Raw genomic sequence first — 17,270 nt, 5'->3', positions numbered from 1 at the left:
CTTAGCAATAGGCTAAGCAAAAAGCAAAAAGCAAAAAGTACATGTTCTTTTCATTACGACATTTTGAGAGTTTTGCCTAAAATCAGCGATCTTACAGAGACTAGATTTACAGTGACCGTATGATGGAACTAGAATACTGGTTTAATCGGATCTTTATGGATATTTTACCCCCGTTTTCACTCACACCTCAAAAAAGAGCCATTCTGTAGAGGAAACACACAGCTGTGCTAAGGCAGGAGGCGCGAGGCGCGAGTTTTTCAAAAACCGCACCGACCGGTGGCAGCGGCAGGTTGCGACGCGGGTAGCGGCAGTGGCTCTCTGAACTATGTGATTTACTGGCGAACAGCGGCACATAATCCAGGGGGGTTAAAGCGCGTACACCCTCATAATTAGCTGAGGGGGGGGGCAGTGGGAGGGGGGGGGTCGTGGGTGGGTAGTGGGTGGGAGGTTCTACTGGCGTGACGTGGCGATTGGCCATGTCTTTCTTGTTTGAAGACTCGATGCTTCTCTCTCTCCCTCTGATCAGTGGAGAGGGAGGGGGGAGAGACGAGCTATTACACAGCGGCGGATACCGCGTGCGACTCCGGTAAATGACTCTTTTCCACCCATTCACACCCTACCTTAACCACATACACACTAACCACTTCCTCCATGCTTTTCTCTTTTACATATCAATCGCTTGGAAACCCACACACACTGCCCATGATCACTACCACCATAAACACTGTTTATCTTTCTTTCTTTCTTTTTAGTTGTTGTGCAAAACAGAGACATCTCTGTTTTCTCCACCTCTCCGTTTCCTGCTGGATCCCTTCTGGGGGGGTGGAGGGGAGGAGGGGGGGGTAATAATAACACGATACCATTCAGTCAGCCTTCGGCCGTAGACTTCTGCTCCGTTTAGAGGCTGTTCTGAATGACGGGCGGACGGTTCGACTTCGATGATGGAGGAACATACTGCGGAGGGTGGGAGGACGGCAAAGCCCACGGACATGGCATCTGTACCGGGCCAAAAGGCCAGGGCGAGTACGCCGGTTCCTGGTCGCACGGCTTTGAGATAGTAGGGGTGTACACCTGGCCCAGCGGGAATATGTACCATGGCTACTGGTCCCAGGGGAAGCGGCATGGACTGGGAGTAGAAACCAAAGGGAAGTGGATTTACCGCGGTGAGTGGAGTCACGGCTTCAAGGGTCGCTATGGACTCCGACAGAGCCACAATACACCTGCGATGTACGATGGGACGTGGAGTAACGGGCTACAGGACGGGTATGGGATTGAGACCTACGGCGACGGTGGTAAGATACCCCTTTATAGGCAGGCTACTGTTATAAAGGATGGACATGTTGTTTTGGAAATTGCGTGTGTGTCTCTTTAAACCGCGAACCAGTGGGATCTGTCTTGTCTCTCTGTTGTGGTTTGGTGTGTGAAGAGGTTCGTGTACACAGAGGCCAGATAATGGACATGTGACTATAGGGTTATTGCAGGTTTATTATAGGGATGTTATTATACCTCCTCACATTTAGACTGATTGGGGATTTTGACTTTAGCTCTATTACGTGCACGTAAAAATGCTTTTCTTGCATGCCCCATCAAATATTTTATTTTGTCCTATAATAAATAGGTTCCCCATAGTTATTTTTGATTGAATAACATACTTGTTGATTTATTTAAATATAAGCATCATTTCTTGGCTATCTGTGCTAGTTATACTGGTATCCGACAAAATCAATTATTACGTGAAAGTCTTATGGGCCGACAACCAGGACAGCTTCGATGTGCCTTGGTATTCATTCTACAAGTGTCTGGAACGCTTTTGGCCGGATGCTACACCATTTTTCAACCTGATCTCAGAACATTTCATATTATTCTCTACGCAAATCCGAGACACTCCATTTAGTACGATATGTTACGTTTTTGTATGGTATGTATTAATTTGTGGATATCCATCACCCATTTCGTACGATATGTTACGAATTTGCAAAACTTTAAATATGTTATGAATTTGCAAAACGTATATGTTATGAATTCTAGCTAGCTGGCTAAGATTAGCTAACTGGCTAATGTTAGCTAGGCTAGCAGTTAGGGTTAAGTTTAGGAGTTAGGTTAATGGGTTAAGGTTAGGGTTAAGTTTAGGAGTTAGGTTAATGGGTTAAGGTTAGGGTTAGGGAAAGGGTTAGCTAACGTGCTAAGTAGTTGCTAATTAGCTAAAATGCTAAAGTTGTCAGTAACACTCTATCTTATGTAACCATACCAAAGGTAACATATTGTACTAATTAGTGTCCCGGATTTACTTTACTATGTTACGTCTAGCCTATGAGACCAGGCTGTTCCACGATTAATTCCATCGTTTGGTGTTTTTGCTGATGTCGGTGGAAACCGCTCTCAGGCGCTGCTCCAGAATCTCCCATAAGTGTTCAATCGGGTTGAGATCTGGTGACTGAGACACACACACACACACACACACACACACACACACACACACACACACACACACACACACACACACACACACACACACACACACACACACACTTTCAAAGTCACTGAGATCTCTTCTTCTAAGTGGAACAGGGGTATTTTATACGTGATCCTAAGCATTATGGGATGGTAACTGCTTAATTAATTTAACTCAGGAACCTCACCTGTGTGGAAGCACCTGCTTTCAATATATATTATATCCCTCATTTACTCAAGTGTTTCCTATATTTATTACCTGTATAGTCATTTAGAAGAGAGACTTTAGCATTTATCTAAATACAGCTATGTAAGACAACCGCTATATATACAAAAGTATGTGGACACCCCTTCAAATTAGTGGATTTAGCTATTTCAGCCACACCCCTTGCTGACAGGTGTGTATATAATCGAGCGCACAACCATGCGATCTCCATAGACAAACATTGGCAGTAGAATGGCCCGTACTGAAGAGCTCAGTGATTTTCAACGTGGCACCGTCATAGGATGCCACCTTTCCAACAAGTCAGTTTGTAAGATTTCTGCCCTGCTAGAGCTGCCCCCGGTCAACTGTAAGTGTTGTTATTGTGAAGTGGAAACGTCTAGGAGCAACAACGGCGAGGTTCATGCAGAAATGGTTTGTCGAAAATGGTGTGGAAGAACTTGACTTCCCTGCACAGAGCCCTGACCTTAACCTCATCGAACACCTTTGGGATTAATTGGAACGCCAAATGCGAGCCAGGCCTAATCGTTCAACATCAGTGCCCGACCACACTAATGCTCTTGTGGCTGAATGGAAGCAAGTCCCCGCAGCAAATGTTCAAACATCTAGTGGAAAGCCTTCCCAGAAGAGGGGAGGCTGTTATAGCAGCAAAGGGGGGGACCAACTCCATATAATGCCCATGATTTTGGAATGAGATGTTCGTCGAGCAGCTGTCCACATACTTTTGGCCACGTAGTGGTCCCGTGTGGCTCAGTTGGTAGAGCATGGTGTTTGCAACGCCAGGGTTGTGGGTTCGGTTCCCATGGGGGACCAATACGGAGGAAAAAAATAAAGAAATTATGAAATGTATGCCTTCACTACTGTAAGTCGCTCTGGATAAGAGCGTCTGCTAAATTACTAAAATGTAGTGTATGTATTTACATTCGTTTGCAAAATTATTTCCGTGGCTATGGGTGAGGGTTGAGGTGAGGGTTGGGTTAAGAGGTATGTATGTAGGGTGAGCGCTGGGGTGAGGGTTGGGGTGAGGGTTGGGATGAGGGTGAGCGTTGAGGTGAGCGTTGGAGTGAGATTGGGGTGAGGGTGAGCGTTGAGGTGAGCGTTGGTTTAAGAGGTATGTATGTATTAGGGCTGCACGATTTGGACCAAAAATCTAATAAATAACTAAAAGCGTTTTTATTTTTTATTTTTTCAAAGCTTGGTAATTCCCTCAGATGTGGTTAAAACAAGTGTCAGGGTAGAGAACACGTGATGGTCCTTACCACGTTTTGGTCAATTATCATTTTGCACACTTGTTGCTCCTCATTCAGGCCCCCAGGCGGTGAAAGCTTCTCTCAAACCCCAAAGACATATTTTCTCTCTTCTCAACTTCTCATCAATAAAGTGTACTGTCTGTCACGTCCTGACCAGTAAAAGGGGGTGTTTGTCATTGTTGTATGGTCAGGGCGTGGCAGGGGGTGTGTTAGTTTTGTGTGTTTTGGGGTTTTTGGTCTAGGGGATTTTAGTTCTAGTTTTCATTTTCTATGTTTCGTTTTCCAGGTTTTGGCCGAGTGTGGTTTCCAATCAGAGGCAGGTGTCTTTCGTTGTCTCTGATTGGAAACCATACTTAGGCAGCCTGTTTTTCCTTTGGGGTTTTTGTGGGTGGTTGTTTTCCGTTTTTGTGTAAGTACCTGACGGAACTGTCAGTTTTGTTATTTTTTTTTGTAAAAGTGTTATCTCATTAAAGGAAGATGAGCACTATACCCGCTGCGCCTTGGTCTGTCCTTTACGACGCCCCTGACACTGTCATAGTGATGTAGGACTTGTTTGTTCTACCGGAACAAAGATCTGTTGTAGTCGCGTAATAATCAACACGCGTGAACTCTGTTTCAACTCTTCCCTTATGTCACGCCCTGACCAGGTGAACTCGGGTATTTTGGGTCAAGGTGTGTCATGTTGGGTATTTTTCCTTGGTTTGTTTTCTATGTTTGCGTTATAGCCTTGTGTTAGCTCTATGTGGGTTATTTCTATGTTGGGTTCTGTCGATTCCCAATCAGAGACAGCTGTCGCTAGTTGTCTCTGATTGGGATCACATTTAAGTTCCTTTTTCCCCCACGCTGTTTGTGGGGTGTTGCCTCTTTGTTTTGAGCAGTTAACGTATCGGCATTTTCTTGTTTTTGTGTACGTGTTTATTACAGTGTGAAGAATAAACATGTGTTCGCTCCCAGCTGCGCTTTGGTCCGCTTCCTCATCACCCGACGACGATCGTTACACCTTATTTTTCTTATACAGTGTTGGGATGGCGACTTGGGCTAAATACTGTATGTACCAGATAGAATCTTATATCTTCTGTCCAGCTTGTTTCTCATCTTCTTGAAGACGTCTTTACTGACAGTGTAAATAGGAGTCTTCGCCTATGTGATAGCTAGGTGATCAATGCCTCCTTAGCGTAGGTGGCTGGCTATGGCTGAGGACTTCGCTGCTGTCGGCCAATTTTTATCACCAAGCAATCGTTGTAAAGTAGGGGATGGTTCTCCTCTTCAAATGATTGGATGAAGGTGTCGTGTTGCGTCTTGTCGTCGTCACAACTCTGAGGCCCTTTTTACACGACGCTCGGTTTTCCTGTAGCTGAAATACTGCCGTACCACTGAAGATGAGCTGAAATACTGCCGTACCACTGAGGATGAGCTGAAATACTGCCGTACCACTGAGGATGAGCTGAAATACTGCCGTACCACTGAAGATGAGCTGAAATACTGCCGTACCACTGAGGACGTGCTGAAATACTGCCGTACCACTGAGGATGAGCTGAAATACTGCCGTACCACTGAGGATGAGCTGAAATACTGCCGTACCGCTGAGGATGTACTGAAATACTGCCGTACCACTGAAGATATGCTGAAATACTGCCGTACCACTGAAGATGTGCTGAAATACTGCCGTACCACTGAGGATGAGCTGAAATACTGCCGTACCACTGAGGATGAGCTGAAATACTGCCGTACCACTGAGGATGAGCTGAAATACTGCCGTACCACTGAGGACGAGCTGAAATACTGCCGTACCACTGAGGACGAGCTGAAATACTGCCGTACCACTGAGGATGAGCTGAAATACTGCCGTACCACTGAGGATGAGCTGAAATACTGCCGTACCACTGAGGATGAGCTGAAATACTGCCGTACCACTGAAGATGAGCTGAAATACTGCCGTACCACTGAGGATATGCTGAAATACTGCCGTACCACTGAAGATGAGCTGAAATACTGCCGTACCACTGAGGATATGCTGAAATACTGCCGTACCACTGAAGATGAGCTGAAATACTGCCGTACCACTGAGGATGAGCTGAAATACTGCCGTACCACTGAAGATATCCTGAAATACTGCCGTACCACTGAGGATGAGCTGAAATACTGCCGTACCACTGAGGATGAGCTGAAATACTGCCGTACCACTGAAGATATGCTGAAATACTGCCGTACCACTGAGGATGAGCTGAAATACTGCCGTACCACTGAAGATATGCTGAAATACTGCCGTACCACTGAAGATGAGCTGAAATACTGCCGTACCACTGAGGATATGCTGAAATACTGCCGTACCACTGAAGATGAGCTGAAATACTGCCGTACCACTGAGGATGAGCTGAAATACTGCCGTACCACTGAGGATGAGCTGAAATACTGCCGTACCACTGAAGATATGCTGAAATACTGCCGTACCACTGAGGATGAGCTGAAATACTGCCGTACCACTGAGGATGAGCTGAAATACTGCCGTACCACTGAGGATGAGCTGAAATACTGCCGTATCACTGAAGATGTGCTGAAATACTGCCGTACCACTGAGGATGAGCTGAAATACTGCCGTACCACTGAGGATGAGCTGAAATACTGCCGTACCACTGAGGACGTGCTGAAATACTGCCGTATCACTGAGGATGAGCTGAAATACTGCCGTACCACTGAAGATGTACTGAAATACTGCCGTACCACTGAAGATGTGCTGAAATACTGCCGTACCACTGAGGATGAGCTGAAATACTGCCGTACCACTGAAGATATGCTGAAATACTGCCGTACCACTGAAGATGAGCTGAAATACTGCCGTACCACTGAGGATGAGCTGAAATACTGCCGAACCACTGAAGATGTACTGAAATACTGCCGTACCACTGAAGAGGAACTGAAATACTGCCGTATCACTGAAGACGTACTGAAATACTGCCGTACCACTGAAGATGTACTGAAATACTGCCGTACCACTGAAGATGTACTGAAATACTGCCGTACCACTGAAGATGAGCTGAAATACTGCCGTACCACTGAAGATATGCATAATTACTGCCGTACCACTGAAGATATGCTGAAATACTGCCGTACCACTGAGGATGAGCTGAAATACTGCTGTATCACTGAGGATGAGCTGAAATACTGCCGTACCACTGAGGATGAGCTGAAATACTGCCGTATCACTGAGGATGAGCTGAAATACTGCCGTACCACTGAGGATGAGCTGAAATACTGCCGTACCACTGAAGAGGAACTGAAATACTGCCGTATCACTGAGGATGAGCTGAAATACTGCCGTACCACTGAAGATGAGCTGAAATCCAGCCGTATCACTGAGGATGAGCTGAAATACTGCCGTACCACTGAGGATGAGCTGAAATACTGCCGTACCACTGAGGATGAGCTGAAATCCAGCCGTACTCCACAACACTGGAGGAGGTGCCTTAGTCTAGTTTCTGTCGTGTTAACGGTGCGTCAAAGACAGGAGAAAATGGCAGCATCTTGCGTTATATGGATATCGCTCGTCAATATCGCAATTTTGTTTCTGAATTAGATTAATTTTGCAGCTCTAGTATGTATGTAGGGTGAGGGTTGGTGTGAGGGTGGGGTTAGGGTGAGGGTTGGTGTGAGGGTTAGGGTTGGTGTGAGGGTGAGGGTTGGTGTGAGGGTTGGTGTGAGGGTTAGGGTTGGTGTGAGGGTGAGGGTTGGTGTGAGGTGAGGTTGGTGTGGGGTGAGGGTTGGTGTGAGGGTGGGGTGAGGGTTGGTGTGAGGGTTGGTGTGAGGGTGGGGTGAGGGTGAGGGTTGGTGTGAGGGTTAGGGTTGGTGTGAGGGTGAGGGTTGGTGTGAGGGTGGGGTGAGGGTGAGGGTTGGTGTGAGGGTTAGGGTTGGTGTGAGGGTGAGGGTTGGTGTGAGGGTGGGGTGAGGGTGAGGGTTGGTGTGAGGGTTAGGGTTGGTGTGAGGGTGAGGGTTGGTGTGAGGGTGAGGGTTGGTGTGAGAGTAGGGTTGGTGTGAGGGTGAGGGTTGCTGTGAGGGTTAGGGTTGGTGTGAGGGTGGGGTTAGGGTTGGTGTGAGGGTGAGGGTTGCTGTGAAAGTGAGGTTAGGGTTGGTGTGAGGGTGAGGGTTGGTGTGAGGGTGAGGGTTGGTGTGAAGGTGAGGTTAGGGTTGGTGTGAGGGTGAGGGTTGGTGTGAGGGTGAGGGTTGGTGTGAGGGTGAGGGTTGGTGTGAGGGTGGGGCGAGGGTTGGTGTGAGGGTGAGGGTTGGTGTGAGGGTGAGGGTTGGGTTAGGGTGGGGTTAGGGTTGGTGTGAGGGTGGGGTTAGGGTGAGGGTTGGTGTGAGGGTTAGGGTTGGTGTGAGGGTGAGGGTTGGTGTGAGGGTTGGTGTGAGGGTGAGGGTTGGTGTGAGGGTTAGGGTTGGTGTGAGGGTGAGGGTTGGTGTGAGGGTGAGGGTTGGTGTGAGGGTGAGGGTTGGTGTGAGGGTGGGGTGAGGGTTGGTGTGAGGGTTGGTGTGAGGGTGGGGTGAGGGTGAGGGTTGGTGTGAGGGTGAGGGTTGGTGTGAGGGTAAGGGTTGGTGTGAGGGTGAGGGTAAGGGTTGGTGTTAGTGTTGGTGTCAGGGTGAGGGTCAGGGTTGGTGTGAGGGTGAGGGTTGCTGTGAAGGTGAGGTTAGGGTTGGTGTGAGGGTAAGGGTTGGTGTGAAGGTGTGGGTTGGGGTGAGGGTTGGTGTGAGGGTAAGAGTTGGTGTGAGGGTGGGGTTGGTGTGAGGGTTAGGGTTGGTGTGAGGGTGAGGGTTGGTGTGAGGGTGAGGGTTGGTGTGAGGGTGAGGGTTGGTGTGAGGGTGAGGGTTGGTGTGAGGGTGGGGTGAGGGTTGGTGTGAGGGTTGGTGTGAGGGTGGGGTGAGGGTGAGGGTTGGTGTGAGGGTTAGGGTTGGTGTGAGGGTGAGGGTTGGTGTGAGGGTGAGGGTTGGTGTGAGGGTGGGGTGAGGGTGAGGGTTGGTGTGAGGGTTAGGGTTGGTGTGAGGGTGAGGGTTGGTGTGAGGGTGGGGTGAGGGTGAGGGTTGGTGTGAGGGTGAGGGTTGGTGTGAGGGTAGGGTTGGTGTGAGGGTGAGGGTTGGTGTGAGGGTAAGGGTTGGTGTGAGGGTGAGGGTAAGGGTTGGTGTTAGTGTTGGTGTCAGGGTGAGGGTTAGGGTTGGTGTGAGGGTGAGGGTTGCTGTGAAGGTGAGGTTAGGGTTGGTGTGAGGGTAAGGGTTGGTGTGAAGGTGTGGGTTGGGGTGAGGGTTGGTGTGAGGGTAAGAGTTGGTGTGAGGGTGGGGTTGGTGTGAGGGTAAGGGTTGGTGTGAGGGTGGGGTTAGGGTTGGTGTGAGGGCACTTCCCAAAACCATTGTAACCTCTCATAGTAAAGTCACACTGTAACTTCTCATAGTAAAGTCACACTGTAACTTCTCATAGTAAAGTCACACTGTAACTTCTCATAGTAAAGTCACACTGTAGCCTCTCATAGTAAAGTCACACTGTAACCTCTCATAGTAAAGTCACACTGTAACTTCTCATAGTAAAGTCACACTGTAACCTCTCATAGTAAAGTCACACTGTAACCTCTCATAGTAAAGTCACACTGTAACCTCTCATAGTAAAGTCACACTGTAACCTCTCATAGTAAAGTCACACTGTAACTTCTCATAGTAAAGTCACTCTGTAACCTCTCATAGTAAAGTCACACTGTAACCTCATAGTAAAGTCACACTGTAACCTCTCATAGTAAAGTCACACTGTAACCTCTCATAGTAAAGTCACACTGTAACCTCTCATAGTAAAGTCACACTGTAACCTCTCATAGTAAAGTCACACTGTAACTTCTCATAGTAAAGTCACACTGTAACCTCTCATAGTAAAGTCACACTGTAACCTCTCATAGTAAAGTCACACTGTAACTTCTCATAGTAAAGTCACACTGTAACCTCTCATAGTAAAGTCACTGTTTTTCAGCGGCAGGGACTGGGAGACTAATCAGGATCAAGGCATAGATGAACGGAGCAAAGTACAGAGAGATCCTTGATGAAAACCTGCTCCAGAGCGCTCAGGACCTCAGACTGCGGCGAAGGTTCACCTTCCAACAGGACAACGACCCTAAGCACACAGCCAAGACAACGCAGGAGTGGCTTCGGGACAAGTCTCTGAATGTCCTTGAGTGGCCCAGCCAGAGCCTGGACTTGAACCCGATCGAACATCTCTGGAGAGACGTGAAAATATAGAGACTTTGAGAGAGCGAGTCAACATCCAACATGACAGAGCTTGAGAGGATCTGCAGAGAAGAATGTGAGAATCTCCCCAAATACAGGTGTGCCAAGCTTGTAGTGTCATCACCCAAGAAGACTCGAGGCTGTAATCGCTGCCAAAGGTGCTTCAACAAAGTACTGAGTAAAGGGTCTGAAGACTTATGTAAATGTGATATTTCAGTTTTTATTTGTAATAAATTTGCAAAAATTTCTAAAACCTGTTTTTGCTTTGTCATTATGGGATATTGTGTGTAGATTGATGAGGAAAAAATACAATTTAATAAATTTTAGAATAAGGCTGTAACGTAACAAAATGTGGAAAAAGTCAAGGGGTCTGAATACTTTCCCGAAGGCAGTCTGTCTGGAGATAACAATTATTCAGACAGAACAATGGCAATCTACACTGAGTCTACAAAACATTAAGAACACCTTCCCCCTTTTGCTCTCAGAATAGCCTCAATTTGTCGGGGCATGGACTCTATAAGGTGTTGAAAGCGTTCTACAGAGATGCTGCAATTGTTGGTGTTGACTCCAAGGCTTCCCACAGTTGTATCAAGTTGGCTGGATGTCCTTTGGGTGGTGGACCATTCTTGAAAAAAAACTCATGAATGGCACACTGAATGGCACACATACACAATCCATGTCTCAATTGCCCCCCCCCCCAACCTGTCTCCTCCCTTTCATCTACACTGATTTGAAGTGGATTTAACAAGTGACGTCAATGTGACCTTAATGTTTTGTACACTCAGTGTATATCTGAAGTATTACCCGGTGGGCATCCTTACCATTGAATCAACGTCCATAGTAAAGTCATGAGCTTGATATTGTTTGTAGGGAATTTAGTATCCTAGTTGAGATCAGTGAGTCAGTTTCATTCTGTGGCTTTTAATTCTTACTTTTAAAATCAATCAATCAATCAACCAGCAAACCGATCGATCTATTCACCCCCAGATCTGTGTTGTCCTGTCTCTCCTCCAGGTACATATCAGGGCCAGTGGATGGGTGGGATGCGTCATGGATACGGCGCGCGTCAGAGTGTTCCGTACGGCGTGGCCACGGTAATCCAATCCCAGCTACGTACCTCCTTGGCATCCCTGCGCTCCGAGCAGAGTAACGGCGCCGTGCTCCAGGATCTCTCGGGTGACACGCCCACCGGCGGCCGCGGCGGGTTCGTCCTCAACTTCCACTCGGACAGCGAGGTGGTCACCGGGAAGAAGAAGGGTCTGTTCCGCCGCGGCTCGCTGTTCGGGAGCCTCCGTCGGCTTCACAAGTCCGAATCGAAGTCGTCCATCTCCAGCAAGAGGAGTTCGGCACGCAGCGACGCCGCAATGAGCCGCGTCAGCTCCTCCTCCGGTGACGCCAACTCCACCGTCTCCCTGGGCGACGGAGAGCTGCCGGAAGAGGACCTGCTATTGGAGGATCACGTGGACGCCACCACCACCGAGACGTACACGGGGGAGTGGAAGAACGACAAGCGCAACGGGTTCGGCGTCAGCGAACGTTCCAACGGGATGAAGTACGAGGGGGAGTGGCTGAACAACAAGCGCCACGGTTACGGGTGCACCACCTTCCCCGAGGGGAACAAGGAAGAAGGGAAGTACAAGAATAACGTGCTGGTACGTGGAATAAGGAAGCAGTTGATCCCGCTAAAGAACCCCAAAACCAAAGAGAAGGTGGACCGGGCAGTGGAGGGGGCGCGGAGGGCAGGGGCCATCGCCAGGACGAAAGTGGAAATAGCAGCTTCAAGGTAAGGTCCCTGGGGATGTGGGGCGTGTGTGTGTGTGTGTGTGTGTGTGTGTGTGTGTGTGTGTGTGTGTGTGTGTGTGTGTGTGTGTGTGTGTGTGTGTGTGTGTGTGTGTGTGTGTGTGTGTGTGTGTGTGTGTGTGTGTGTCTCAGTCACCAGATCTCAACCCGATTGAACACTTATGGGAGATTCTGGAGCAGCGCCTGAGAGCGTTGGGATTGGGATTGAAGGCCCAGCCTTCTATAAAAGCAGTCTCATGACAGTGGCCCTGATGTTCATTCATCACCACCAAGGGGACAGGGACAGGTACCCAGGGACAGGTATCCAGGGACAGGTACCCAGGGACAGGTACCCAGGGACAGGTACCCAGGGACAGGTACCCAGGGACAGGTACCCAGGGACAGGTACCCAGGGACAGGTACCCAGGGACAGGTATCCAGGGACAGGTATCCAGGGACAGGTACCCAGGGACAGGTACCCAGGGACAGGTACCCAGGGACAGGTATCCAGGGACAGGTATCCAGGGACAGGCATCCAGGGACAGGCACCCAGGGACAGGTACCCAGGGACAGGTACCCAGGGACAGGCATCCAGGGACAGGCACCCAGGGACAGGTACCCAGGGACAGGCACCCAGGGACAGGCACCCAGGGACAGGCATCCAGGGACAGGCACCCAGGGACAGGTACCCAGGGACAGGTACCCAGGGACAGGTATCCATCATAGCCGATCTTTGAGAGTATCTCTACCGCTCCTGCTGTCTCTAGAGAGTTGAAAACAGCAGGTCTGGGACAGGTAGCACGTCCGGTGAACAGGTCAGGGTTCCAGCAGGTCTGGGACAGCAGGTCTGGGACAGCAGGTCTGGGACAGGTAGCACGTCCGGTGAACAGGTCAGGGTTCCATAGCTGCAGGCAGAACAGTTGGAACTGGAGCAGCAGCACGGCCAGGTGAACTGGGGACAGCAAGGAGTCATCATGCCAGGTAGTCCTGAGGCATGGTCCTAGGGCTCAGATCCTCCGAGAGAGAGAGAGGGAGAAAGAGAGAAAGAGAGAATTAGAGAGAGCATATTTGAATTCACACAGGACACCGGAAAAGACAAGAGAAATACTCCAGATGTGACAGACTGACCCTAGCCCCCAGACACATAAACTAATGCAGCATAAATACTGGAGGCTGAGACAGGAGGGGTCAGGAGACACTGTGGCCCCATCCGAATATATAGAGACTGTGAGAGAGAGAGAGAGAGAGAGAGAGAGAGAGTTAACAGAATATATACAGACTGTGTGAGAGAGAGTTAACAGAATATATACAGACTGAGAGAGAGAGTTAACAGAATATATACAGACTGTGAGAGAGAGAGTTAACAGAATATATACAGACTGTGTGAGAGAGAGTTAACAGAATATATACAGACTGTGAGAGAGAGAGTTAACAGAATATATACAGACTGTGTGAGAGAGAGTTAACAGAATATATACAGACTGTGAGAGAGAGTCAGAATATATACAGACTGTGAGAGAGAGAGAACAGAATATATACAGACTGTGAGAGAGAGAGTTAACAGAATATATACAGACTGTGAGAGAGAGAGTTAACAGAATATATACAGACTGTGAGAGAGAGAGTTAACAGAATATATACAGACTGTGAGAGAGAGAGTTAACAGAATATATACAGACTGTGAGAGAGAGTTAACAGAATATATACAGACTGTGAGAGAGAGTTAACAGAATATATACAGACTGTGAGAGAGAGTTAACATAATATATACAGACTGTGAGAGAGAGAGAACAGAATATATACAGACTGTGTGAGAGAGTTAACAGAATATATACAGACTGCGTGAGAGAGAGTTAACAGAATATATACACACTGTGAGAGAGAGAGTTAACAGAATATATACAGACTGTGAGAGAGAGAGTTAACAGAATATATACAGACTGTGTGAGAGAGTTAACAGAATATATACAGACTGTGAGAGAGAGTTAACAGAATATATACAGACTGTGAGAGAGAGTTAACAGAATATATACAGACTGTGAGAGAGAAGTTAACAGAATATATACAGACTGTGAGAGAGTGTTAACAGAATATATACAGACTGTGAGAGAGAGAGAACAGAATATATACAGACTGTGTGAGAGAGAGTTAACAGAATATATACAGACTGTGTGAGAGAGAGTTAACAGAATATATACAGACTGTGAGAGAGAAAGTTAACGAGGGGTGGAGACATTTTTGTGGATGAGATTAGTTTATTTAAGGAAAGGGAGAGAATTTGATGGGGCTCTCTGTTGTGTAAATATCCAGGCCTGGCTCACATTAGGTACAGTTCATAGCGACGTTTCCTTAATGTTTCAAGACGTCATGGTAATAACGTCTGACTTAATATACTGCGTTTATGGCTGCTTGGCCTTCGTCCCTACTGTCTTATTGAATTTACTAGCTGTTACGGATCCTGAAGTCATGTCTTTGAGATATGAGATGTAATTTAACCAAAACATGCTCTTCCCCTACACTGAACCCGTAACACATTTCTTCAAGTGACTTCTGTTTATAGCCAGGAGTTTTTCCTGCCTGACATCACCAGAAAAAACTATGGGCCCTAGACTAGTCTGCTTATAAGCATGTTGTAAACTAGCTTTGTGATGTCATTCAGTGTTATAACCAGCCTTTATAAACACTGTGGCTAGTTAGTGGTTATGTAAACATCATTATGTAGTAGCTAGCTGACAGAGGGTTATAACCAGCCGCTATAAACACTGTGTCTAGTTAGTGGTTATGTAAACATCACTATGTAGTAGCTAGCTGACAGAGGGTTATTATCAGCCTTTATAAACACTGTGGCTAGTTAGTGGTTATGTAAACATCAGTATGTAGTAGCTAGCTGACAGAGGTTTATAACCAGCCTTTATAAACACTGTGGCTAGTTAGTGGTTATGTAAACATCAGTATGTAGTAGCTAGCTGACAGAGGGTTATAAACAGCCTTTATAAACACTGTGGCTAGTTAGTGGTTATGTAAACATCACTATTTAGTAGCTAGCTGACAGAGGGTTATAACCAGCCTTTATAAACACTGTGGCTAGTTAGTGGTTATGTAAACATCACTATGTAGTAGCTAGCATGACATGCTGTGGTATTGATCAGTTAGAGGTGATCTGATTTCATTGTCCTGGAATAGCCTGAGTGGATCCAGAGAGAGGAAGAGAGGAGAGGAAGAGGGGAGAGGATGGAGAGGAAGAGGGGAGAGGAAGAGAGGAGAGGAAAAGAGGAGAGGAAGGAGAGGAAGAGAGGAGAGGAAGGAGAGGAAGGGAGGAGAGGAAGGAGAGGAAGGGAGGAGAGGAAGGAGAGGAGAGGAAGGAGAGGAAGGGGAGGAAGAGGGGAGAGGAAGAGAGGAGGGGAAGGAGAGGAAGGAGAGGAAGAGGAGAGAGGAAGGAGAGGAGGAGAGGAGGGGAAGGAGAGGAAGAGAGGAGAGGAAGGAGAGGAAGGAGAGGAAGAGAGGAGAGGAAGGAGAGGAAGAGAGGAGAGGAAGAGGGGAGAGGAAGGAGAGGAAGAGAGGAGAGGAAGGAGAGGAAGAGAGGAGAGGAAGGAGAGGAGAGGAAGAGAGGAGAGGAAGGAGAGGAAGAGGGGAGAGGAAGGAGAGGAAGAGAGGAGAGGAAGGAGAGGAAAGGGGGATGAGAATGGATTCAGTCAAATGGAGTTAATTTGCTGAGCAGGGGAAGGAGGTGAAGGGAGGGATAGATAGATTGGGGAGTCTGGATGGACAGAAGTAATGGGATAACAGAAAGGAGAGGACACACAGACCCCCAACACACACCCCCACACACCCCCACACCCCCAACAGACACCCCCACACACAACACACACCCAACACACACCCAACACACACACACCCAACACACACCCAACACACACACACACACAACACACACACACAACACACACCCAACACACACACACCCAACACACACACACCACCACACACCCCCACACACCCAACACACACCCAACACACCCCCACACACCAACACACACCCAACACACACCCAACACACACACACCAACACACACCCAACACACACCCAACACACACACACCCAACACACACACACAACACACACACACAACACACACCCAACACACACACACCCAACACACACACACACACACCCCACACACCAACACACACACACACCCCCACACACCCAACACACACCCAACACACCCCACACACCAACACACACACCCAACACACACCCAACACACACACACCCAACACACACCCAACACACACACACACCCACACCCAACACACACACCCACACACACACACCCAACACACACCCAACACACACACACCCAACACACACCCAACACACACCCAACACACACACACCCAACACACACCCAACACACACACACAAACACACACACACAACACACACCCAACACACACACACCCAACACACACACACCCACACCTCCACACCCCCAACACACACCCCCACACACCCAACACACACCCCCACACACCCAACACACACCCCAACACACACCCCCACACACCAACACACACCCCCAACACACACCCCCATACACCCCAACACACACCCAACACACACCCCCACACACCCAACACACACCCAACACACACCCCCACACACCCCACACACCCAACACACACACACACACCCAACACACACCCCCACACACCCAACACACACCCCCACACACCCAGCACACCCCCACACACCAACACACACCCCCAACACACACCCCAACACACATCCCAATATACCCCTACACACCCCAACACACACCCCCACACACCCAACACACACCCCCACACACCCCCACACACCCAACACACACCCACACACCCAACACACACCCCCACACACCCAACACACACCCACACACCCAACACACACCCAACACACACCCCCACACACCCCCACATACCCCCACACAGCCCCAACACACACCCCCACACACCCCCAACATACACCCCCATACACACCCCCACACACCCAACACACACCCCCACACACCCAACACCCCCCCACACCCCCAACACACACCCAACACACACCCCCACACACCCAACACACACCCAACACACACCCAACACACACACCCAACACACACCCCCACACACCCCCAACACACACCCCCACACACCCAACACACACCCACACAAACCCCAACACACCCCCACACACCCACACACACCCCACACCCCCAACACACACTCCCACACACCCCCAACACATCCCCACACACCCCCACACACCCAACACTACCCCCACACAC

The 17,270-nt window shown here is 48.6% G+C and overlaps 1 protein-coding gene across 1 annotated transcript in view; it reads left to right on the top strand.

Moving 5' to 3' along the window:
• Positions 1-499: 499 nt before the first annotated feature.
• The window catches only part of LOC106579742 (junctophilin-1), a 122,756-nt gene continuing 105,985 nt past the window's right edge, over positions 500-17,270 (top strand). The window contains exons 1-3 of the mRNA XM_045702849.1: positions 500-586; positions 753-1,292; positions 11,191-11,959. Coding sequence (XP_045558805.1) covers positions 914-1,292; positions 11,191-11,959 — 1,148 coding nt within the window. The 5' untranslated portion in view covers positions 500-586; positions 753-913. The remainder of the gene's footprint in view (positions 587-752; positions 1,293-11,190; positions 11,960-17,270) is intronic.

The sequence above is a fragment of the Salmo salar genome, chromosome ssa19 (genome assembly GCF_905237065.1).
Source record: "Salmo salar chromosome ssa19, Ssal_v3.1, whole genome shotgun sequence".
Lineage (NCBI taxonomy): Eukaryota > Metazoa > Chordata > Actinopteri > Salmoniformes > Salmonidae > Salmo > Salmo salar.
Note: the sequence above shows the minus strand (reverse complement) of the source record. Positions and strands in the feature narration are given on the sequence as shown.